Raw genomic sequence first — 25050 nt, forward strand, 5'->3', positions numbered from 1 at the left:
CCAAGTTCCTCAGGAGAAAGAAAAGAAAGAAAGAAAGAAAGAAAGAAAGAAAGAAAGAAAAAAAAAAAAGTTACATAGCCTCCCTGTGGAAGTCTTGTATGGAATTCTGACCAAACAAGTTCCATGTATTCAATACTTTGGGGATGACTGCTGGCTGAGCAGGTTAGAAACACTACTACTTGTGGCAGCGGTCAAGAATGGAAGCATTTTGCATCCTGCCTGGCAAGCAAGTTCATAGTAAAGATATACATTAAATTCCCTTCGTCAAAAAGTCCTCTGTACAGAAGCATCATCCTAGCCTCCTCTGACAAGGGTAATCTACAACCAAAACCAGGAGGCCCAGCTTTTGTCTGCAGGCAACCATGAGTTGCTCCAAAGGATCCCACTGAGCAACTACAGTAAAACTGGAATTCTTCACCCTTGAAAACACATCAATATTGCATGCCAGACCCCCCACCCGATATCCATCCCTCTGAACACTCTCCCCACCGAGAAGACAGAAACCACCTAGCCAGGCTTGGTGTGCCCATCATACAGCCCTTCTAAGTAACCAAAAGATGATGGATGACTGCATCACATATAACAGTCCTGGATGTAACACTTCATCCAATACTCCACAACACATTATGGAAGACTGCACTGTACATAATCATGTATGCCTACATCAATATATATTCTATTAGGGATTTTAATCTTTAATGTCTTGCTACATTGCTTCCGATCCAGGGCAGTAGGCGAGATGCAGGGGTGACCTGTCATCCACGAGGAGCCAAGATAAGAGGGAGGAAGGGGGGTGGATGGGAGTGGAGTATGTGGGAATGGAATGGGTGGGAATAGATTTATGCTTTTGTTTTTTGGCTACCTCACTTGTAAGGGAAAAAAAGCCGTTGGTATATGTATGTATGTATTAGGGATTTGTGGGGAAACTCTCTTCCTGCCATGGTGTTCCTCAGTGAGACTGGACTGCTCACCCAGACACTCTAGGACAGGGGTTCTCAACCTTTTTCCTGTTATGTCATCAAAACCATCGACCTGTACCCCACATTAACCTGACAGAGAATACAGAATGATAATGTATTAAAACTAATTGAATATACAATGGTACTGCAATAGATATCAAATGGTCTCAAAATGTGATACATGCACTTCTATAAGTCATTCCCTATATCTACAGATTTCAATGTTTAAATAATCTTTCACTTGTCATCCCAGTAACAGTCCCACAACCACTAGGTTGAGAACCTTTGCTCTAGGTAATGACAGTAACAACATCAATATTTCAAGGACTCTAATAGCATCCCTTCTGAGTAGACATGCAACATTCTTTGACGACAGGAAACTAAACTACACTCAAAAAAAGGATGCTGATCATTTTAAATTTTTACTACCCTTCTGTTCTGCAACTTTCCTTAAATCTCTCCTTTACCACCCCTTTCTATGGTGCAATATTGTCCCCATGGATAGAAATGTTTATTGGTGACAAAATACTAATCCCTCTAGAAGGAAAGATCATATGGGATGCCTTTTGCTAAAGGTACTTGCACAGAAAATGGATGAGGAGATTCCGAGAATGCTGTATTGCATGGATTCCTATCATGGGTACATTTTAGCTATAGATTCAGAAAAGTAGCCACAACAATAGCATTAAAAAATAAATATATAAATAAATAAAATAATAATAAAATGAAATAAAAGCAAAATTGTGATGAGCAGGTGGGAGGCTTAATCAAGAAAAACCTACGATTTTTTTTTATACAACTATACTATACATATACTATTATTAGTTATGATAAAGACAAAACATAGGATTTGTCATTATCAAACCAACAATATACCTGTGCATACTTAACCATTCTATATACTCGTATCTCATTCTATCTACACAAACTAACATGCTCAAGAACTTCTTAGGTACTCACACATGGAAGCTTTTCACATATTGTGAGCTATTGGAGAAAAATATTCAACTATGAATAAAAATACAACATAATAACATCTATGGATCTTTCAAAGTTCTCTCACTCTGAATATTTAACAACTACAAAGAATAAACTGCAGACCTATTTATAAAGTACCCCACATTCTCCATCTGATAATAATATCGTTACTTCAAGTTTCACAGACTGGAAACCTGCAGCTCCACAGTGGTTGGTAACTGTCCTCAGGCTCTACCATAGATCTCACTTGAGACTGACATTGTATTAGTATTGGAGAGTTCCAAAGTCACTGACTAGTAGTAGAACTGGAGCAGTTGCCAGTTATCTGCTTGCATTGGGTGAAAAGGTGGGGGGAAATACATTTGAAGTTAATATAGACATATCTTGGGCATAATATGGAGACTGAGTGTCAGCCCCTCAGGGCTGCACCTCCTGATGGAGGTAAGGGTATTGCTAGGCTTTGAAAATAGGCAGCAGGGAGAGGATTCTCTCTGATGTCCATCTTGCAGGACCACAGGTACTTGCTGTTAGTCCCTCTCCATCTGAAAAACAAATTTCTTACACTAAAAGTTTTCATGGGGGTCAGTAAGACTTTCTGGTATTATCCTTTTTGCCAACAAATAGAAACCATTATTACAGTTTCCTTAGTATTATACCTTGATACCAAAATGATACATGGACTTGCACTCTCTGGAAAGACGCAGTGTGGGGTGATCTAATAGAGGTGTTCAAGTGTATCAAAGGCTTTAACAAGGGTGATGCAAACAAGGTCATCATATTAAAACAACAGGGCAGGACTCGCAGTAATGGTTTTTAACTGGACAAATTTAGATTTAAGAAGGAAATAGGCAAGAATTGGTTTACTAATAGGGTGATCGACAAATGGAATAGACTTAGTGACCATGTGGTAAACGCTGAAACTATCAGTTGTTTTAAGAAACAATTAGACAACTCCATGGATGGGGATGACAGGTGGTAACGGACACGGAACTGCCAAGTATAGGCCTTATGGTCTCTTACAGTCTCCTTCAATCTTGTGTTCTTGAAAAGGCTTCCTTCAGCATGAAATCATCTGGCAGTGACCAGAATGAGCATACAATTTGAATACATACCCAAAACCAAGAAAGCCACAACCTTTGATTACCTTCATGCATTTCCTTCTACTGGACAAAATTGCCTTGTGGCTACAAGAATGGAGTCAATCACATACTTCACAGGAATAACAACCCCAAAAAACATAAACCTACATAATCAAAAAAAATCATGAATGTGTACATACACATCAACATATAACAAAAGGCCTTCCTCTCTTATAACAGGTTAGTCCACCCACCCCATACCCATCCAAAACACACAAGTTGTCCCTCACATCTTTGCACCCCAAACATGAAGAGCCATTCCTATCCCCTGCCACACTGCTAGAGACAAGACAATTGCAGCAAGACACTGCTTCTGCAGCAAGACCTGACAGCTAGAGTGGGGTTGTCCCACTTCAATTTAAGGTGATTTCTCTGTTCATCCACTCAAGAAACTTGAAGGGTAGAAATGAACATCCTTACATTCACTTCTTCATCCATTTACAATCTCTCTCCATTAACTCTTACAGTTTGTACTCCTTCCTTGTTCAACTTTCATCCATCAATCCACTTTACTCTTAATCTTCCACCTCAAGTTCACTCCATCCACTTCTGCTTTCCATGCTCTTTTTGTTAGTCTTACTTTACTCATTCTTTCCACATGTCTGCCCAATCTCAGCATTTCTTATTTCTACCCTATCTGCCAACTCTCTGTGGAACACCACTTCTTTCCCAAACTCCAAACCTTACTTTCTCTCTCACTGAAATCTAAGTGTCTAGGCATAAAGATAGCAATTTCCATTGTCTCTTATTTTCTCTCTTGGAATTCCTGATCCAAAGCTAGATGATCAGAATGATCTTGTCTTCTTTATTTCGGAGCCTGAATTTTCTCAATCTTCAATCATCCAACTCAAATATTTACTCTATTAACATATCAACATGCTGTATGTATATCTTGCCTAACTCCAAAGACTATCCAGAGTTCTTTGAATACCTAGCATTTTCAATGGAACAAATTCTATCCCACTCATCCTCTCAAATCTACAGTAGGAGATTCCTTTCTTCAATTTCAGCTTTGGCCTTCCCTGTTTACAAATTTAACTGTTGAACTAAACTTCACCTTCCTGGCCACTTTGGAGATGAATTTGACATTCTAGATCTCTTCCTAACTACTCATTATTACATACATACATACATACATATACCAAGGCTTTTTTCCCCCTTACAAGGGGGGGTAGCCAAAAAGAAAAAGGCATAAAATCATTCCCACCCATTCCATCCCTGAATACACTCCACACCCCTCCACCCTCCCTCTTATCTTAGCACCTCCTGAATGACGGGTCATCCCTGCACCTTGTCCACTGCCCTGGGTCAGAAGCAGTGTCGCAAGACACAGCACATCCACAGCAAGGCCGCTTCATTAAATCGGCGACCCCCCCTCTCTGTCCCCCCCATTGCATAAAATGAGAGGACGGGGAGAAATCCCTTCGGGCTGCGTCAAATTTTGCTCACACATACTACCTCACCCCCCATCCACCCGTCCATTCCACCTCATGCAATCACATCATCATCCATATACAACCATATTTACAACCTATTTTCCTACTCATTATTACTTGTTTTAAACTCTCTACGCTGAGTACCTCAATTCTGTCAGTTCTATTGTTTAACTGTTAGGTCAAAATCCAGCTCTCCTTGTGCAGATGACTTTGATATTCTGATACAACTGACTGGGACACTATGAGGTAGTATTTATTTAGTTGTGAAATAATTACTACCTCCATTCTCTTGATCCTTCAGCATTTGCAGACTATTGCACGAGTTCATTTTGAGTATGGACGTACATATTCCATCCACATCTTCTAACTCTAAATCAATAAAACCCTGGTCTACTCACACTTATCCTACTATCCAAGACAAGGACATTGCTTATATACAAAAGAATAACCTTCAAACTCAAGAGAATTATAAACTATGTAAAACTGTGGCCCCAAGAGGCTAGTACCCATCTCCAAAACAAGCTTAAGTGTTCAGTCACCCAGTCCTAATAATCCTATTTCCTTGCTATCATCATTTTTTTTTCCAAGGGTAGAACATTACACTTATGCCTGCCCTCCCACACTTTCTTCTGTATGTGGTGATACTGAAACAAAATCTGGTCCATTCATATGCCCTAAACACACACAACCCATCACCCATAAGTAGGCAATGATGCAGGGAGGGGCTGCCATCAACCTTATGGAAGAAACAGATTATCTGTCTTAGTGGGACACAAATACCTATTATTTTAACAAGAAAGCAGCAACTAGGTGTAGGGGATATTATTAATTAATGAAAATAAAATCCAACTTATGTAAAGAGGATTGGCAGGAGAAATGCTGGTGGTGAAATTTGCAACTCTCAAAAAACTTCACTAGCATTCCTCATTGTGAGAGCTCTAAGGAATTTTAGTGAAAAAGTGTGTTAAATGACTGTGATAGGAAAAGACTGGTGGGATATACTACCAAAATACATGTGTACTCTCCCACAATCCCAAAAACGAGTTTCCCCTCATTGGAATCCATAGTGTGGGAAGGTGAACCTAAGGAGAAACCTAAGATGTAATTCAACTGGATTTCATCTGAAGCTCAGGGATGATGCATGTGCCTAAGAGTATGTAGTGGCAGCTCCTAACTGATTAAAGATATTTGACATCTTTGAGAACCCTGAAGAACTGTGGAATACCTTCACATGTGAAATTTTGAAAGCTGCCAAAGATCGGAGTGTTCAAGCTTGATGAGTGGTGTGGTGTTGAATGAAACACCAGAAAATATAGAGATAAGCCATACTATTAGAATGACTGGTGACTAAATGTCAACCCCTTGGGGCTGCACCTCCATGTGGAGGTGAGGGTCTTGATGACTCTTGAAGACAAACTATCAGGAGATGATTCTCTGATATCTATCTTGTATGACCACTCTATGCAGGTATTCATCACTGGTCCCAATACAAGATCTTCGTAAGATATATGAATGAAAAATTAATTTCAATATAGAGAAATACTAAATATTGGAAATGGGCAACATGATGAAAAGCCCATCACTAAACAATAAGACAGGAAATGAAACAATCACAAAAGTAGACATAGACGACACTGTGGGTGTGGTCTGGAGACAAATGTTAGCCCAATGAGGAGGCATCTTGGGCAGAGGTGGGGAGTTGATAAGCTTTGGAGATGAGAAGTGAGGAAATGACCCTCCCTGGAGTCTATCCTACAAGACCTCCTCTTGCAGGTGTCCATCACTGGAAGAAGCAGTGGTTCCTCTTTCATCATTTTGTTTGTTGTAAGACAACTATCAAAATGTGAATGGTCTGGCTCCAGCCTCTCGTAGTACATCTATTTTCCTGCACAAAAAGTTTAAATTATAGTCAAAATATATGATAACTTACGTCTGTGACTCCCGAACGGACTTCAGAGAAGCATTGAAATCATCTGTAAACTCCCTCCACACTGTGATGCCCAGGCGCCTTTTAAGGTCTTGGGCTTGCTTGATCTTTGATCCCAAAACCTGACGCAGCATTTGGATCTCCTCCTCTGTCTGTAGAAGAAAATCAAATGAATGATGCAGGCCACATTTTAATGAAGACAACATAAACTTCAGCCTTTACCTTCACTTACAAATTTAACCCAATAAATACATAGACCATAGACAATTCTAACTATATCATTCTTACTTTTTACTCCACAACTTATCATGACAAAGGGATGATACCTGATTGTGTGCACATGTGCAAATGTGTGTGTGTATTCACCTTGGTCTTTGGATCATGTGCTGGACTCGTGATCGACATCTATTTCCCTCCCAGAAGAGAGCTCATAGCTTGTATGACCGATCTATGGGTAATGCTGTGACCTTACACGCATACACACTCCCAACTCCTTGCCACGAGAGTTGGAGTAACAATGTGAAGCACAGAGATACTGAAATTATTTCAGCCCTGGACAGGATTCAAACCCAGACCACCATAGTGACGGTTGGGGATTCTACCAACTGCACCACCTAGGCATGTGTGTATTTACCTACCTAGTTATATTTTGCAGGAGAAGAGCTATGCTCGTAGGGACCCGCAGTTGTATCTTTCCGCATCCAGTTCTTTCTCAAAGTCGTGTATAGTTTTAGCACTCACCGTTTTCTCTTTTAATTTATTCCATGTGTATGTGTATGTGTGTGTATGTATTCACCTTGGTCCTTGGATCACGTGTTGGACTCGTGATCGACAGCTATTTCCCTCCTGGAGGAGAGCTCAGAGCTCGTATGACCGATCTATGGGTAATGCTATGACCTTACACACACATACACCCCCAACTCCCCGCCCACGAGAGTCAGAGTAACAACACGAAGCGCAGCGATACCGAAATAATTTCGGCCCTGGGCAGGATTCGAACCTGGTACTGCTGGCACCACCGTACTGGCAGTCCAGTACTATATCCACCGCGTCACCGAGTCGTGTAATGTGTGTGTGTGTGTGTGTGTACTTTTAGTCTTTCCTCATAGGGTTCATCTGCCAGACTGGGGACCTGTTTGGTTGCTGCAGTTTGTATTCTCTCAATCTTGCTTATATCCTTAACTCTGTGTGGGGACCATACTAATGATGCATATTCCTGTCTTGGACATATCAGGGTTTCGATGATGATTGATGACTGATGATTAATGATGATGGATGATGATGGATGATGACTGATGATGATGGATGATGAGGATTGATGATGATGATGAGTAGTGTATGTATGTGTGTGTGTGTGTGTGTATTTACCTAGTTGTATTTACCTAGTTGTATTTTACGGGAAGGGGAGCTATGCTCGTGGGGTCCCGTCTTCATATCTCATTTTATCTAAACTATTTTTAAATTCATGAATTGTTTTTGCACACACCACTTTCTCATCTAACTTGTTCCAACTGTCTATTGCTCTGTGAGGAAAGCTGTTCTTTTTAAAATCTCTTCTATAGCTGTCTTTTTTTATTTTCTTTCCGTGTCCTCTTGTATTTCTGTCATCCCATTTTATCAGATTCTCTCTATCAGTAATTTCTATGCCTTTCATGATTCTGTAAATAGCTATCAAATCTCCTCTCTCTCTTCTTTGCTCTAGTGTCTGTAGTTTAAGTTTTTGTAGTCTCTCTTCATATGATAGTTTTGAGAGTGTTGGTGCCAGTTTTGTAATTGCTCTTTGTATTCTTTCAAGTTTTTTTATACATTTTTTTGTACTTGGTGACCATATCGTTGCTGCATATTCCAATCTTGGTCTTATCAAAGTGACTAGTATTTTCTTCACCATTTCTTCGTCCAGGTATGTAAATGCCACTTTGATTGTTCTTATTAAATTATAAGTTTCTCCAAAAATTTTGTTTATACGTTTCTCAGGGGACATATTATTCATAATAATGACTCCCAGGTCCTCCTCATTTTTTACTTTTTTTTTTAATTTCTTCTCCCAATTTATATGATCTCACTATTTTTTTTTTTTTGCTTTTTCCAAATTCCATTATACTACACTTAATATTGAATACCATCTCCCACTTCCTACTCCATTCCCATATTTTATTGAGATCACTCTGTAGCGACTCACAATCTTCTTCAGTGTTTACTTTTTTCAACAACTTTTCATCATCCACAAAGAAGCTCATTTAACTTTCAATTCCTTTATCCATATCATTAATATATGAAGCAAACATTATTGGGGCCAGAACTGTTCCTTGTGGAAAATCACTTATCACTTCATCCCAATTAGAGTGTTTGTCTTTTATCACTACTCTCATTTTTCTTTCATGCAAGAAGTTTTCCATCCACTTCAGCAGTTTGTCCTCTATTCCTCCTGCAGTTTCTAATTTCTTAAGCAACTTCTTATGTGGCACCTTATCAAAAGCTTTTTTCAGGTTTAGAAATGCACAATCAGCCTATCCATCTCTTTCTTGTATTACATCTATTAGCCTTGAATAGAAACAAATTAAGTTTGTGATGCATGATCGTCCTTGTCTAAATCCAAAAATGTCTTGGGTTTAGTACGTTGTTTTTTTCTAAATGCCTTACCCATCTACTTTTGACAATTCTTTCACAAATTTTTGCTATCATACTTGTTAGAGAGACCGGTCTATAGTTAGTAGGGTCTTCCTTGTTTCCCCCTTTTATATTGGTACTATATTTGCTCTTTTCCAATCTTTTGGAACTTTTCCTTCTTTCAATGAACTGTTTATTAGGCTATGTATTTTGTCTTAGTTCATTCCTGCATTCTCTCAAAATCCAGTTTGTTATTCCATCTGGTCCATGCGATTTTCTGACATTGAGATTACTCAAGTGTTTCATTATTTCATTCCTTGATACTTCTATCCCTTTCAAAGGGGGGACTTTCTCCTCTCATTCAATATCTCTAGGTTGTATGTTCTCCCTTGTAAACACTGATTTAAAATGCTTGTTCATCATTTCTGCCATTTCTATTTCCTCTGTATTCAGCTCCTCCTTGTAGTAGTTTCTCTAATTCTTGTTTGTTTTTCAGTTTGTTTACAAATCTATAAAAAGTTTTGGTTGATCTTTACATTTTTCTCTGACATCTTTTTCATATTTTCTCTTTTCTTCTCTGCACACTTGTAAATATTCATTTCATAACTAGTATATATTTTCCATTTTTCAGGTCTTTTGTCTTTTTTCCATTTTATCCAAGCTTTATCTCTTTTGTCTTAACTCCCTACATCTTTTGTTGTACCAGCACTTTATATATTCTTTTTCTTGCTTTTGTCTTAGGACATACTTTTCCACTCCTTTATAAATTTTTGTCAAAAGATTCCATTTCTCTTCTACTGTTGTTTCCTCTGTGTGTTTTCTTTCATGTATTTTTCCTCATTTAGTTCCAGTTCAACCAATATGTGGTCACTTTTACTTGTTGGTGTCTTATATTCAATCTTGTCCACTATTTCGGGTTCTGATGTGATTATTAGGTCCAGTCTCGATGGTTCTCCCTCATTTCTATACCTAGTATTCTCTTGTATCCATTGTGTCATTGTATGTTCTATAATCATATCAAATAGTACATTTCCCCAAAGGTCGTCTCCACCCTTCACTGTCATCTCTTCCCAACAGATTTCTTTACAATTAAAGTCATCCATTATAACTATTCTTCCTCCATCTTCCATTATCTAATTTAGCGTTATCCTTGTGTCTTCTAACACTTTTATGTTATCTCTCTTCCCACAAGGCCATTTTAGGAGGCACATAATTTACTACAAACTTCCTGCTCTTCCCATCCCTGTCCTCCACTTCCACCATAATCATCTCTACTCTATTCTTTCCATATGTGATATTCCTCACATTTATATCCTTCTTAGTCAGGAACATAACTCCACCCCCTTGTTTTACCTCTCTGTTTCTAATCCAATAATTATATGAAACATGTCCTACACTGTTAGGTGGTAGTAGACCTTTCAATTTTGTCTCTACAATTCCCATTATGTTCTTTTTCCACCAGGTAATCATTCAGTTCAAGCCTGTTATTAAGCCATCTATGTTTGTGTAAGACACTTAATTTTCTGCTACTTCCATCATGTTTTCTGTTTCCTTTCTCTTTTTCTCTATGAACCATTTCCTCACTTTCATATCCACTACTCTCCAATAGAATTTCTCTTTTTCTGACTGTTCTTTTCTCATTTTTTCCCTTAGCTTCGTCTTTTTGTTTTTTCATCCTCTCTTTCCTCTTTATTCATTTCTCTTTTTATCCATACTTGTTTATATTGTTCACTATCAGCTAGTTTACCTGTTTTTGCTAAGATATTCTCTGCTGTTGTTTGTGACCTGAATTTGATCTTAATTGGTCTAGTCTTATTTGTATTGTATTTCCCTAGTCTATATATTTCTTCAATTTCTTTCCCTGTCTCTTGTCCATCCTCTTGAACTACTTCTAATATCTTGTTTACCTTTTCCTTTTCCTCTTTTACTCTTGTGGTCCTACTTGGATTATACTTCTCTTCCATCCCTAATATAATTATACATTTCTTTTTTCTCCACTAAGTCTCTTATTATATACTCCTTTTCTCCCATCACTTTAAAATGCATGTCCTTAGTTTGTTCTTTCATCTGTTGTTTCACTATATCTGTAAATACAACTTTGTTGTTCTCTTGAACTTTTCTTCAACCCTGTGCTTCCTTTGCTATGGACTCTTTATTTTCTTTATCAATATTCTTTAATTCCTCATTCTCATCTTTTACTTCTTTTAACTGTCTTTTTAATTCTTCTATTTCTGTGTAACCTGTGATAATTGGTCAAACCTAACCTCCCATTCTTCGTTCATTTTTTTTTTGTTTCTCCTCTAGATTTACTAGTCAGGGGAGGTTGTCACCTCCTCCCTCATTAAATCCATAAATGCAGTCATCTTCTCCTTCCATTGAGCTGTTATTATCTATAATTCTGCTCTTGACACCTCTGCTTCCTTGTTGTTCCTCATCTGTGTATTCTGCCCCTCTCCTATGATCCAGGGCCCATTCGTCCCCGTCCTCATTTTCTTCCATTTTCCTCAATAATTCCTCTCTTTCTCCTATTTCTTCACCTTCCCACTACACCAAAAGCTTTCCCCTTCCCTACTAATACAACAAGGTACTCCCTCATAATTGAGATCCACGAAAATTGCACTTCTTTTCCAGAGTTCCAATCTTCACTGTGTATCCGACGTATGTGTGTGTGTGTGTGTGTGTGTGCACACACATGTATGTGCACCTGCATGTGTATGTGTAGAGGAACAGTGCAACTCTCGTTGGGTCCTATCTCCCACTCTCCGATTTATCATACCTCACCTTAAATTCATGTATGGTTCCAACTTAGTCTATATCTCTAATTTCCAATAATTACATTTAGATTTTAATTCACATATTATTCCAGCTTGAGTTATACATGTATTTGTGTGTGCATGTGTGTTTGTGTGTGTATTTACCTAGTTGTATTTTGTGGGAAGGGGAGCTACACTCGTGGTGTCCCGCCTTTGTATCTCAGTGTCTAGTTTGCTCTTAAACTCATGAATGGTTTTTGCATACACTATTTCATTGTCCAGTTTGTTCCAAGTGTCCACCACTCTATGTGGAAAACTGTTTTTCTTCAGATCTTTTCTTCAGAGCTATTTTTTTTTATATTCTTTCCATGTCCTCTTGTGCTTCTCTTGTCCCAGTGTAACAAGTCCTCTCTATCGAGTATCTGTGCCCTTCATGATTCTGTAATGGTCAGTAGGTCACCTCTCTCTCTTCTTTGCTCCAGAGTTGGTAACTCCAGTTTAGCCAATCTCTCCTCATATGACAAGTTTGCAAGTGCAGGTGCCATTTTTGTTGCTGCTCTCTGGATTCTTATCATTTTCTTTATATTCTTTTTGGTTCTGGGTGACCACAATGTCACCGCATATTCTAGTCTAGGCCTTATCAGTGTGACCAATATTTCTTTAATCATTTCTTCATCCAAATATGTAAATGCCACTTATATTCATCTTAGCAAGTTGTAGGATTCTCTGACAATTTTGTTTATCTGTTTATCATGGGACAAGTTGTTTGAGATAATTACACCCAAATCTTTTTTTTTGGATCTCTCATTTACCTCCTTGGTTCCAATTTTATATTGCCCCGATACCAATATTCTATTTTTGCTTTTTCCAAACTCCATTATGCTACACTTGTTAATATTGAAGTCCACTTCCCATTTCTGACTCCAGTTCCATACCTTATTCAGGTCTTCCCATGTGCATGTGTGTGTGTATGTATTTACCTAGTTGTACCTAGTTGTATTATATGGGAAGGTGAGCTATGCTCATGGTGACCCATCTTTGTATCTTTCAGCATCAAGTTTGTGTGAGAAGTTATTCTTTTTTAGATCTCTTCTATAATTATCCTTTTTGAGTTTCTTTTTATGTCCTCTAGGACTTCCATTCCTTTCATGATTCTATAGTCAGTAGATCTCCTCTTTCTCTTCTTTGTTCCAGAGTTGTTAGTTCCAATTTGGACAATCTTTGTGTGTGTGTGTGTATTTACCTAGTTGTATTATACGGGAAGGGGAGCTATGCTTGTGGTGACCCATCTTTTTATCTCACATCTAGTTTGTTCTTAAATTCATGTGTGGTGTTTGTACACACTACTGTTTCATCCAATTTGTTCCCAACATCCACCACTCTGTGATTTTTTTTTTTTTTCAGATCTCTTCTACAACTATCCTTTTCGAGTAATTTTTTTCCATGTCCCTTGGTTTTTCTTCTATCCCACTTTAACAAGTCTTCTCTGTCAAGGACTTCCATGCCTTTCATGATTCTGTAAATGGCCAATAGATTGCCTCTTTCTCTTCTTTGTTCCAGGGTTGGTAGTTCCAGTTTAGACAATCTTTGTTCATATGTCAATTTTGAAAGTGTTGGGGCCATCTTTGTCATTGCTCTTTGGATTCTTTCTATTTTCCTTATATTCTTTTTTGTACTGGGTGTCCATAGTGTCACAGCATACTCCAATCTTTGTCTCATCTAAGTAGTTAATAGCCACCTTTATTGAACTTAGTAGATTGTAGGTTTCTCCAACTATTTTGTTTATCTGCTTGTCTGGGATATAGATTAAAAAAAAAAAAAAAAAAAAAATGTGTTGTCTGCTACACCATTTTGAGTATTTCGCTGTTTGTCACATTTTTAAAGGTAGTTACTATTTAGAAAAAAAAAGCATGTAAATGAACAGACACGGTAATAAAAAAGAATACCGGGCGAGTTGCTATTCTTGTCCGAAACTTTTTTAAAACTGTGCCAAAACTAAGTGGGGCAATTGTACATTGTAAAACAAATAAAACACATCAAAACATGAAACCGCAGAAAATGGAATTGCCCTAACACCATAGAAAACCTTAAGTGAGGGGTATACTGATTTATTAGATATTCTAACATAGAAAAATTATTGTAATATGGTTCTTTTCCTTGCCAAGTTATTTTAAAACAAAATATATAAAAAAACGAAAATACAGTGGTACCTCTACTTACGAAAGGCTCTACATACGAAATTTTCAGGTTACGAAACACTTCTTCGGAAAAATATTGCCTCTTGTTACAAAAGAAATTTCAGGATACGAAAGGCGAAAATTTCAAAATACGCGCTGCTACTCACAGCTCCCAGAGTCCACCGAACGTAAACATACTTGTAGCATCCTGTATCTTGGTTTGAAAGTGGTGCGTCTGAGCTGCTCTGCCATTGGCTATTGCCCAGCATCTTCCTGGCATCCCATTGGCTAGGAGGGACCTCTGTGTGTATGTGCGTATACCCAGAATCCTCTTCGTTTTCCCGTCGGCCCACGAGGATCACCGAAGCCTCAGTCTCACACTAGCGAAATTCAGTTAAGCATGAAGTGTTTGGACAGTTTTTCATCAGCTTTTGTTAGTGTTTATTGCAACTTTACACGTGTGTATTAACTTTTATTCGCTATGGGCCCCAAGAAAGTGATGGAGAAAAGTGGTGAGAAGAAAGTTGTTTTGTCCATACAAACAAAGCAAGAGATAATAGAAAAGTACGAAAAAGGGATGTGTTTGGTTGATCTCACCAAAGAATATGGCTGTAATCCATCTACGATCAGCACGATATTAAAACAAAAGGAAGCCCTAAAAGCTACGACTCCTTCCAAAGGCCTCTCTGTCATTTTGAAGAGGAGGTCGGCAGTGAACAATGAGATGGAGAGGTTGTTACTCATGTGGATAAAGGAGAAAGAGATAGCTGGAGACACAGTGACCGAGACCATAATTTGCGAAAAGGCGACCGCCATCTTTAATGACCTCGTAAAGATGGATGCGGGCAAGGGAACTTCGGCGCAAGAACCACACCAGGAGTTTGAGGCATCGCGTGGGTGGTTCTAGAAGTTCAAAAAGAGGACTGGAATTCACTTTGTTGTTCGGCATGGCGAGGCATCTAGCGCCGACCAGAAAGCGGCCGACGAATTTGTGCGAAAATTTGAACAATTGGTGATCGATGAAGGCTACGTTGCACAGCAAGTTTTTAATTGTGACAAGACTGGCCTTTTTTGGAAAAAGATGCCTCGCCGTACCTTCATCACAGTAGAAGAGAAAAAAATGCCAGGCCACAAGCCCATGAAGGACCGCCTTACACTTGCCCTTTGTGCCAATGCCAGTGGGGATTGTAAAATCAAGCCCCTGCTGGTGTCCCACTCCGAAAATCCCAGAGCATTTAAGGCCCACAAAATATTAAAAGAAAAACTTCAGGTGCTATGGAGGGCCAATGCCAAGGCCTGGGTTACCAGACAATTTTTTGTTGAGTGGGTCAATTTGGTTTTTGGCCCTGCTGTTAAGAGGTACCGAGAGGAGAACAATCTCCCCATCAAGTGCCTCCTCATTCTCGATAATGCACCTGCCCACCCGCCCGGCCTCGAAGATGATATCCTGGAGGAGTTCTCATTTATTAAGGTGCTGTACCTCGCACCTAACACCACCTCTATCCTCCAGCCCATGGACCAACAAGTCATTTCGAACTTCAAGAAACTCTACATGAAACACTTGTTCAAGAGGTGTTTCGACATCATTGAAAACACCCAGCTTACCCTTCGTAAGTTTTGGAAGCATACATACATACATATACCAAGGCTTTTTCCCCCTTACAAGGGAGGTAGCCAAAAAGGGAAAGGCATAAAATCATTTCCACCCATTCCATCCCTGAATACACTCCACACCCCTCCACCCTCCCTCTCATCTGAGCACCTCCTGGATGACGGGTCATCCCTGCACCTTCTCCACTGCCCTGGGTCAGAAGTTTTGGAAGCAGCACTTCAATATTGTTGTTTGCCTCAAGATAATCATCATGGCTTGGCAGGAGGTGACCAGGCGTACCCTTAATGTGGCTTGGAGAAAGCTGTGGCCCGATGCCGTTGCCCCACGAGATTTTGAGGGGTTCGAGGTGGAGTTGGAGGGTAAAGTTGAGCCTGAAGTTGATGAAATTGTTTCGCTGGGAAAGTGCATGGGGCTTGAGGTGAATGACGAGGACATCGACGAGTTGATTCAGGAGCACCACAAGGAGCTGAGGGAGTTGGAGGCGATGCAACACACGGCAGTGCAGGAGGAGTTCAGTAAAGATGAAGAGGAGGCAGCCATTATTCCGACAGCCCGAATAAAAGATATTTTACGAAAATTCTATGAAGTTTCGGAATTTGTTGAAAAGAATCACCCAGAAAAAGTGTTCACTAATCGGCCTATTACTCACTATGATGATGTTTGCCTTGCACATTTTCGAAAGATTGTTAAAAGCCGACAAAAGTAAACGGCCTTGGATCGGTTCTTTACAAAACGTCGGACAAAAACCACTGCTGAGAGTGAACCTGAACTGAAGAAGGCGAAAGGTGACAATGATAGCAGTTAAAACAAGAGAAAAATTAAATGGAAAAAAAAAAAAATAAAAAAAAAATTATTCTTTACATTATGTCCAACTCTCATTTTTATGTTTATTGTGCAGTAATTTAATTCTAACATGTATTTGTTACAGGTTTTGATGCATTTTTGTAATTTATAAAAAATCTACGTCCGATTTTTAAGGGGCTTGGAACCGATTAGGGCATTTATAGGGTAAAAAGCATTTCTACTTATGAAATTTTCACATTACAAAACAATTTCCAGAACGAATTAATTTCACTGTATCCATGTTTTTTTTTGGTCAAGGCTTAAAAAAAAAAAAAAAAAATGGGAGAAATGCTAATGAGGCATGGAATGTCAATGAAGGACCAAATAATAATATAGAGCAAGGTACAAATAAAAAACAAAATGATAATGTAAGACATGATATTGAAAATCAAAATGTGTCAAAAAGAAATAATCACGAGTTTCTTAAAACCATGTACTTTAATGCTCGTAGTATTAGGAACAAATTTCAAGAAATACAGGCGTATGTCAAAAGCGAAAATCTCGATATGATAGGAATAACTGAGACATGGTTAAATGGTAGAGTTTGAAGCTGAATTTAATATTGCGGGATTTAAACACTTTCATCAGGATAGAAACCACAAGGAAGGTGGGGGTGTTCTGTTGTACGTTAAAAACAATGTTCATGTTTGTGTTTTAGAGAAAGTGAAACAGGATGCATATGATAGTTTGTGGGTTGAGTTAACCCAAACAAATGGACAAAAAATGAATATAGGTGTAATATATAGGCCAAAGACATTATCATTAGCAGACGACAAACTGTTATTTCAAGAACTGTCTAGTTTCTGCAACCGGGATTTATTGATAATGGGCGATTTCAATTTTACTGACATTGATTGGATGACCCTTGAACATGGCCATATAGGTAGTCGCTTGATTGATTTTCTTGGTGACAATTACTTAATTCAGCATATAAAAGAGCCCACAAGATATGGAAACTTACTCGATCTATTCATCACTAGCCGCGAAAGCATGGTAACTGATGCAGAAGTCGGTGAATCTGTTGCAAATAGCGATCACAACTTAGATTCAAACTCCTAATTTTTTTGTGAATAGATACTTGTGTTTCTAAAATACCCAATTTCAGTAAAGCTCAGTTCATAGGATTACGTCAAGAGCTTCAGCTTACAGATTGGGAGGCAAAATTAAACGAAAGACCTGTAGATCATATGTGGGAAATATTTTAAAATACGCTCACTAAGATGATTCAAACTTACATTCCTTTTAAGGACAGACATCCCCCAAATCAGGTTCGCCAAAGAAATTGAAAAAAGTATTGCTTAAAAGAGACAGGCTTACAAGAAATATAAGTGCTCGGGTGCATCTAATGACTGAAAGTTATGTATCAATACAGAGAGATTTAAAAAAGACAATAAGAAAAAGAAAACAACGATACGAAATGAACATCGTTGATAAATCCAAAGAGAATCCCAAAGAATTCTATAGTTACATTAGAGATAAAAAGGTTGTTAGGAATCACATTGGTCCACTATTATCTGCCGACGGTCAACTTGAATATTCAAATGAAGGAATGTGTAATATCTTAAACAATTATTTTAGCTCGGTATTCGTAAACGAAACACCTCAAAGTGAACTCCAAACTGAAACCTGTGAAAAGTCTAGGGTAAACTTACTACGGTAAATATAACAAAAGAAAAAATTAAAAGTTGTATAGGTAAACTCAAAAGTTAATAAAATACCAGGGCCTGACGGTTGGCATCCAAGAATCTTAAAGGAAATGAAAAATGAGATTGTTGTTCCATTAGAAATTATTTTCAAGAAATCCATCATATCCAGAGATGTCCTAAAAGAATGGAAGCTAGCTAATGTTACTCCCATATTCAAAAAAGGTGACAAAAAGAAGCCAAATAACTATAGGCCTATAAGTTTGACTTCAATCGTAGGAAAAATAATGGATACCATCAGAGATGCTATCGAACATCATTTAGAAAGTAACCATTTGATAAATGATAGCCAGCATGGTTTCAGAAGGAAACGTTCTTGCATGACTTACTTGAATTCTACAATACAGTTCTCGAATTATGACAAAAGAAACAATATAGATTTAATATATCTAGACTTTGCAAAAGCTTTTGTTACTGTCCCACACGAAAGACTACTTACTAAATTAGTGGTAGCCTATTAAGTTGGACTAGTAATTGGTTGAATGGTCGAAAACAGAGAGTTGTTTTAAATGGAAAAACTTCTAGATGGAAAAATGTTACAAGTGGAGTTCCTCAGGGTTCCGTTCTTGGGCCACTTCTATTCATAGTATATATAAATGATAGACCATGGACTAAAATCTACTGTTTCCAAATTTGCTGATGATACAAAACTGTGCAGAATGGCAAATGATCACTCAAACCAATTAGATATTCAAGAAGATTTAGATCAATTACAGCAATGGTCTGAAAAGTGGCTAATGAAATTTAACACAAGTAAATGCAAGGTAATACACATAGGTAAAAATAACAGTAAGTACGATTACAAGTTATTTGGAAATTCTTTAACAAATGTGGATAGTGAAAAAGATCTCGGCGTAATTATCAGTAACAACCTCAAATCATCCAAGCAGTGTATTTCAGCCTCTGAGAAAGCAAATAAGATTCTAGGACTGATTGCGATCTTTTGATTTCAAAAGTCCATCACTCATTAACAAGCTATATAAATCGTTAGTTCGTCCACATTTGGAATATGCCGTTTCCGTATGGTCACCGAATCTCATTAAAGACATTGACAGATTGGAAAAAGTACAACGGCGAGCCACAAAACTGATTCCAAATATCAAAAATAAATCATACGAAAATCGACTAAAACATATGAATCTGCTTTCCCTAAAAAAGCGTAGACTCAAAGGTGACTTGATACAGGTCTTTAAGATTCTAAAGGGAATTGACAACATCAAAAGTAACAAAATTTTCACATTGAATGAGAATCAGACAAGAAACAATGGTCTCAAAGTGTCCGGAAATAGATTCAATTTGGAAGTAGGTAGAAACAACTTTGCCAACCGTGTAGTTAATAAATGGAATAAACTTCCTGCACAGGTAGTGCAATGTAGTTCAGTTCGAAGCTTTAAGAATCATTTAAACACCTAAGCAAGATGCTGTAATGATTATAATTTATTTTATATTATTTGTTTTTGTTTTATCATTTGTCTGTTTGATTTTCATTTATTATTAGTTATATGTCAATTTATTATTATTTACTATTTACCTGTTTGTTTATTATTCAACTATACCTATGCATTTATGTATTTTATTTGTTATTTACATTATAGTTTTTATTTATTCATTTATTTTCTTTTTTGCATCCGACCTAGATATGGACCAAAAGGTCTCCTGTCGGTATGCTCCGCCCTTGTAATCCTTTGTAAAAAAAAAAAAAGTTTTTTTGAGTCGCATCTCTAGTCTGGGGGGCATGTCTTTGGTGACGATTACTCCTAGGTCCTTTTCAGAACCAACATTTTTTTTTTTTCCTTTGCACCTAATATTCTTTTTTTTACTTTTTTTTTTCCAAATTACATTATACTACATTTCTTAAAGTTGAAGTTCACTTCCCACTTCTGACTCCATTCCCAGACTTTGTCCAGGTCTCTTTGTAGTGATTCAGTCTTTTCCTGTACTTACTTTCTTTAGTAGTTTTGTATTGTCTGCAAAGAAGTTGATGTAACAGTCTACACCTTCACCCAAGCCATTTACATATATAGCAAACATCATTGGAGCCAGTACTAAACCCTGTGTGACTCCACTTATCATTTCTTCCCAAGTAGTCCTTACATCTGAGCACCACTCATTTTTCTCCCATGCAAGAAGTAATCCATCTATTTCAATATTTTTCTGTATATACCTCCTGTTATTTTGAGTTTTCTTTATAGTTTTTTGTGTGGTACTTGTTGTTGTTGTCATTCCCTAGACCAGTGGTTCTCAAAATGGGGTCCCCGGACCCCTGGGGGTCCCTGAGAAGGTCCTAGGGGGTCCGCGACACAATGAAAAAAAAAAAAAAAAAAAAAATCCAGAAAAAACTATATAATTATAAAAATATACAAAACTGATTCTGTCATTATAGTGTCGGTGATATCGATATTTTGTTGTGCAATCAGCCAGCACTTCTCTATTACATTTTTATATGTCATAATATTTCATTTGTTTCTTTCTAATTAATATTTATATTCATTCAAGCTTTATTCTATGCTTACAGAAAGTGTGAACTGAAGATGGAAATGTTTTTAAACCGAAAATTTACAAAATTTTGAAAATATTTTAAATGCTTATTTTTATACATTCTTTGTGTAGGAATATGCAAATAGTAAATTTACTGCATTATAATCATGTAATGGGTATCTTGGTATGGTAATAATAACTTTTGATTGGCTGGGGGTCCTCGGATGGGACTTAAATATCTGGGGGGTCCTTGGCATGGTAAAGTTTGAGAACCACTGCCCTAGACTGTCTGTCCGAGCAGTCCCGTCTCCCCAAGGAATGCCACAGCCGAAACTGGTTTTCCCACAAATCCTTTATAGAGTGTATGTTGTGTTGTTTGCGTGCATGATTGTGTATAATGCAGTTTTCCATTATGTGTTGTATGGTATGGGGTGAAGTGTTACATCCTGGGCAGCTGTTCACAATGCGGTCATCCAGCCTCTTCTGGTAGCTTAGAAGTGCTGGGTGGTGTGTGGTACTTTATCAAATGCCTTTTGCAAGTCCAGGAAAGCACAGCCTGCCCATCCGTCCCTTTCTTGCATTATATCTATTACCCTTGAATAGAAATGGATCAAATTTGTGGCAGATCTTTCCTGTCTAAAACTGAATTGTCTTGGATTAGTCTATTGTTCTCCTCCATCTAATTTTGATGACTTTCTCACAAATTTTAGCTATTGTACTTGTAATGGAGACCAGTCTAAAGCTTGTTGGGTCTTCCTTGTCCCCTTTCATATATTGGCACAATATTTGCATTTTTCCCGTCTTTTGGTACTTTTCCTTCTTTGAGTGAGCAATCTATTATCTTATATATTTTGTCAGTTCATCTATACATTCTTTTAGTATCCAGTTTGCAATTACATCAGGGCCATGTGATTTTCTGACATTAATCTTCATTATTTTATTCCTTATTTCTTTCTGTGTCACAATCATTTCTCTCATTGGGGGGATCTTTCTCCCCTTCCTTCATCCCAATTGTGTATGTTTTCTTTTGTGAATACAGATTTGAAAGGTTTGTTCATAATTTCAGCCATTTCTATACTTCTGTACAGTATATTCTATGCTCCCTTGATGTAGTTTTACTATCTCCTGTTTATCTTTAAGTTTACCATTTACATATCTATAGAATAATTTAGGCTGATCTTTACATATGTCTATCATGTCTTTTTCAGTTTCTTTTTTTCTTCCCTGTGTATTTTTACATATTCATTTCTTAGTTTGACATATATTTGCCACTTTCCAGTTTTTTTATTTTTTCTATTTTTTCCAAGCTTTATCTCTTATCTTTTGCCTCACTACATTTTTTGTTATACCAGCACTTAATGTACACCTTTTCCTGTTTTTGTTTTGGTGCGTATTTATCCACTCCTTCATTATAGATTTTTTTTTAAATATCATCCATTTCTCACCTGTGTTTCTTCATTAAAGATTTCCCGACTCGCTTTTTGAAAGAATTTTCCGAGTTTCCCAAATATGTTTTGTTGTACATCAGTCTTCCTTTTCTGTATTTCTCATTTCTCCCAATATATTTCCCATTTTAGTTCAAGCTAAAGTAGTATGTGGTCACTCTTTCCAACTGGTGTCTAGTATTCCATTTTATCCACAATTTCAGGCTACGATGTAAATATTAAATCTAGTCTCGACGGTTCTTCATTATTTCAATAACTGGTATATACCCATTGAGTCATTGTGTATTCAATGGTCATATCCAGTAGTATGTTTCCCCAAAGGAACTCTCCACCTTTCAATGTCATTTCCAACATATTCTTTAGAGTTAAAAATCACCCATAACTAAATTTCCTTCTTGCACCATTTCATTTGTATCTTGTGTCTTTCAACATTTTGAAATGGTTGGTCACTCTTTCCAAGAGTGTGTTTTCTGGGGCACATATATCGCCTCCAATTTTCTACTTTTCATGTCACTATTTTCAACTTTTATCATGATCAATTCCACATTATTTCCTCTTATGATCTTCCTCACATTCAAGCCCTTCTTAGCCAAAAACATGATTCCTCCACCCTGTTTTTCCTCTCTATTTTTCATCCAGTGATTATATAAACCTTGTCCAACACTATTTGGTGGTTGTGGGCCTTTTATATTTGTCCCCACAATTCCTATCATATCTGGTTTTTCTTTGGCTACATAATCATTTAATTCATCTAATCCTGAAATCAGACCATCTACATTAGTATACATTATTTTAATTTTTTCCTTTTCTTCCTTGTTTCCTATTTCCTGTGTTTCCTTTCATTTGATATGCCATTTTCTCAGCCTCAAGCCCTGCACTCTTAAAAAAAAACTCGCTCTTCTTGGTCTCTGTTCTCTTTTCATTAGCTTCATTTTTAGTGTCGTTTTCTTTTTCATTACTCATTTCCTTTTTAATCCATATATTTTTGTAGTCTTCTCTTTTTGCCAACTTTGCTGTATTTGTTAATACTTCTTCCAATATCATTTGGGACCTTTATTTTATTTTTAATTTTTAAGAGGTCTATTCCTTTCTTTATTGTCCCATACTATGCACTTCTATTTCCTTTTCCATCTCTTGCCCCTCTTGTACCTCTTTCAGAATTTCTTTCTCCTCTTTAAGTATCTAGTTACAATGTTTTTCTTTAATACCATATACCACTATGCACTTTTTTTTATCTACTGTGCCCCTGACCTAATTTTCTTTCTCTTTAATTACTTTAATGACTATTTCCTTTGCATTTTCCTCCACTTGTACAATTTCTTTAAAAGATCTTTTTTTTTCCCCAATCTAATTTCCATTGGTTTTTGATTTCTTGAAGATTTGTCTCCTTTACACTATCTCCAACTTTCTTGGTCACTGCTTTAATTTGATCCTCTCCACCTTTCACTGTCATCTCTTCCCAACACATTTCTTTGCAATTAAAATATCCATGAGTACCGCTTTATTTCCATCCTCAAGGGAAGCAGCCTTGCTGTGGATGTACTGTGTCTTTCTGCATTGCCTTTGACCTCATCCATGAGGAGTTGAGATGGGATGGGTGGAAAGGGGGATGGAGGAGAGTGAAATGGGTGGGAATAGGTACGTGCCTCTGACTTAGCTACCTCCCTTATAAGGGGGAAATAAGCTCTTGGTATGTAGATAGACCTGTCTACAGAATGTGAAGAAGTACAATTTTCCACATAGATGTATAAATACTTGGAATGGCTTAGGTCATACAGCCCAAATTCAATCAATACATGAAATCAAATCTAAATATGATAATTGGAAATCAAGGATATAGATTAAATTGGAACTGCACATGAAGTTGAGGCAAGGTATGAAAAAATTTGAGAGTTGGATATGGGACTCGATGAACAAATCTCTGTGTATATAATACAAATAGGTAAACAAACAAAAAACAAACACATACACACTCCAGATCCAGAACACAACACCAAAGCATTAAAATATGTTGATTACCTAATGAGGACAACCCAACACAATGAATACATAACAGCTGCTAAGAACATCCAAGCTTACTATGGCAAACTAGAACAGTGACTAAGACAAAATTCAATGGAAACCTCTCCTCAGGAATCATCAGTGACATTGCTCACCCCCAAACAACCAGGAATCAAAGAAATAACCAACAGTCAACATAAATGGCAGACACCTCCCACTGAACAAAGGCCAAAATCCTACGACTTTTAATCTGCACATATCCTTCCATAAGGACCTAAAAGTGGGAGAAAAAAAAAATACCAAGACCAGTACCAAGCACAGGTTTTGGTTAGCTGACAAAAAAATATCACAATCTACAAACAATTCAAACAAACCACACTTAACTACACTCTATGGAGTAATTCCTTTACAATCAAGAAAACATGGACACCTTACAAGCACACAAAACAAAGCATTAAGAATAATAATGATATACACCAAAACCACTTTAACAGACCATCTACATACAGAAACCAACATCCCCCCCTTAGAACAACACATGACAATGATAGGATATATTTCTATACAAGAGCCCTCAATCCCACCCATTCCCACTATGCGAGACTAACAATTTTTTTGTAGTTCTAAAGTAGGTCCCCATATTCTTGGTAGCAATCTTGTGGTTGTAGTGTTGTATTGTTATTGTTAGACTATCTGTATACATGAATACTTTGATGTGTTCTGCATTTAGAGAGGGAAGGTCACCTGTGAAAAGGCTGAATAGCACTGAGACATGACTGTACAACTTTTCATATTTAAAGAGGGCCGGCTGACAAAAAAAAATCTATTTATTGGGTTATTGCTATAATATTTAGGGAAACTGTATACATGAATTCTACCCAAATAAACACATTCTACAACCATTCTATTTTCTTCCCCCTTCCACAAAATATACAAAAAATTTAAATGGCTACTACTTATATTATTATCTCAACAGGCATGAAATTAACATA

General features: G+C 37.3%; 1 protein-coding gene across 5 annotated transcripts in view; it reads right to left on the minus strand.

Moving 5' to 3' along the window:
* The window catches only part of LOC143036438 (tumor protein D52-like), a 126909-nt gene that overhangs the window by 94693 nt on the left and 7166 nt on the right, over positions 1 to 25050 (minus strand). For 4 of the 5 annotated variants that reach the window (XM_076203790.1, XM_076203795.1, XM_076203794.1 and 1 more), the window contains exon 3: positions 6443 to 6591. In XM_076203790.1, coding sequence (XP_076059905.1) covers positions 6443 to 6591 — 149 coding nt within the window. Of the gene's footprint in view, positions 1 to 1919; positions 1947 to 6442; positions 6592 to 25050 lie in introns of all 5 variants that reach the window. The other variant, XM_076203792.1, reaches the window with a different exon arrangement.

The sequence above is a fragment of the Oratosquilla oratoria genome, chromosome 20, assembly GCF_046742065.1.
Source record: "Oratosquilla oratoria isolate Oo_2021 chromosome 20, ASM4674206v1, whole genome shotgun sequence".
Classification (NCBI taxonomy): Eukaryota; Metazoa; Arthropoda; class Malacostraca; order Stomatopoda; family Squillidae; genus Oratosquilla; species Oratosquilla oratoria.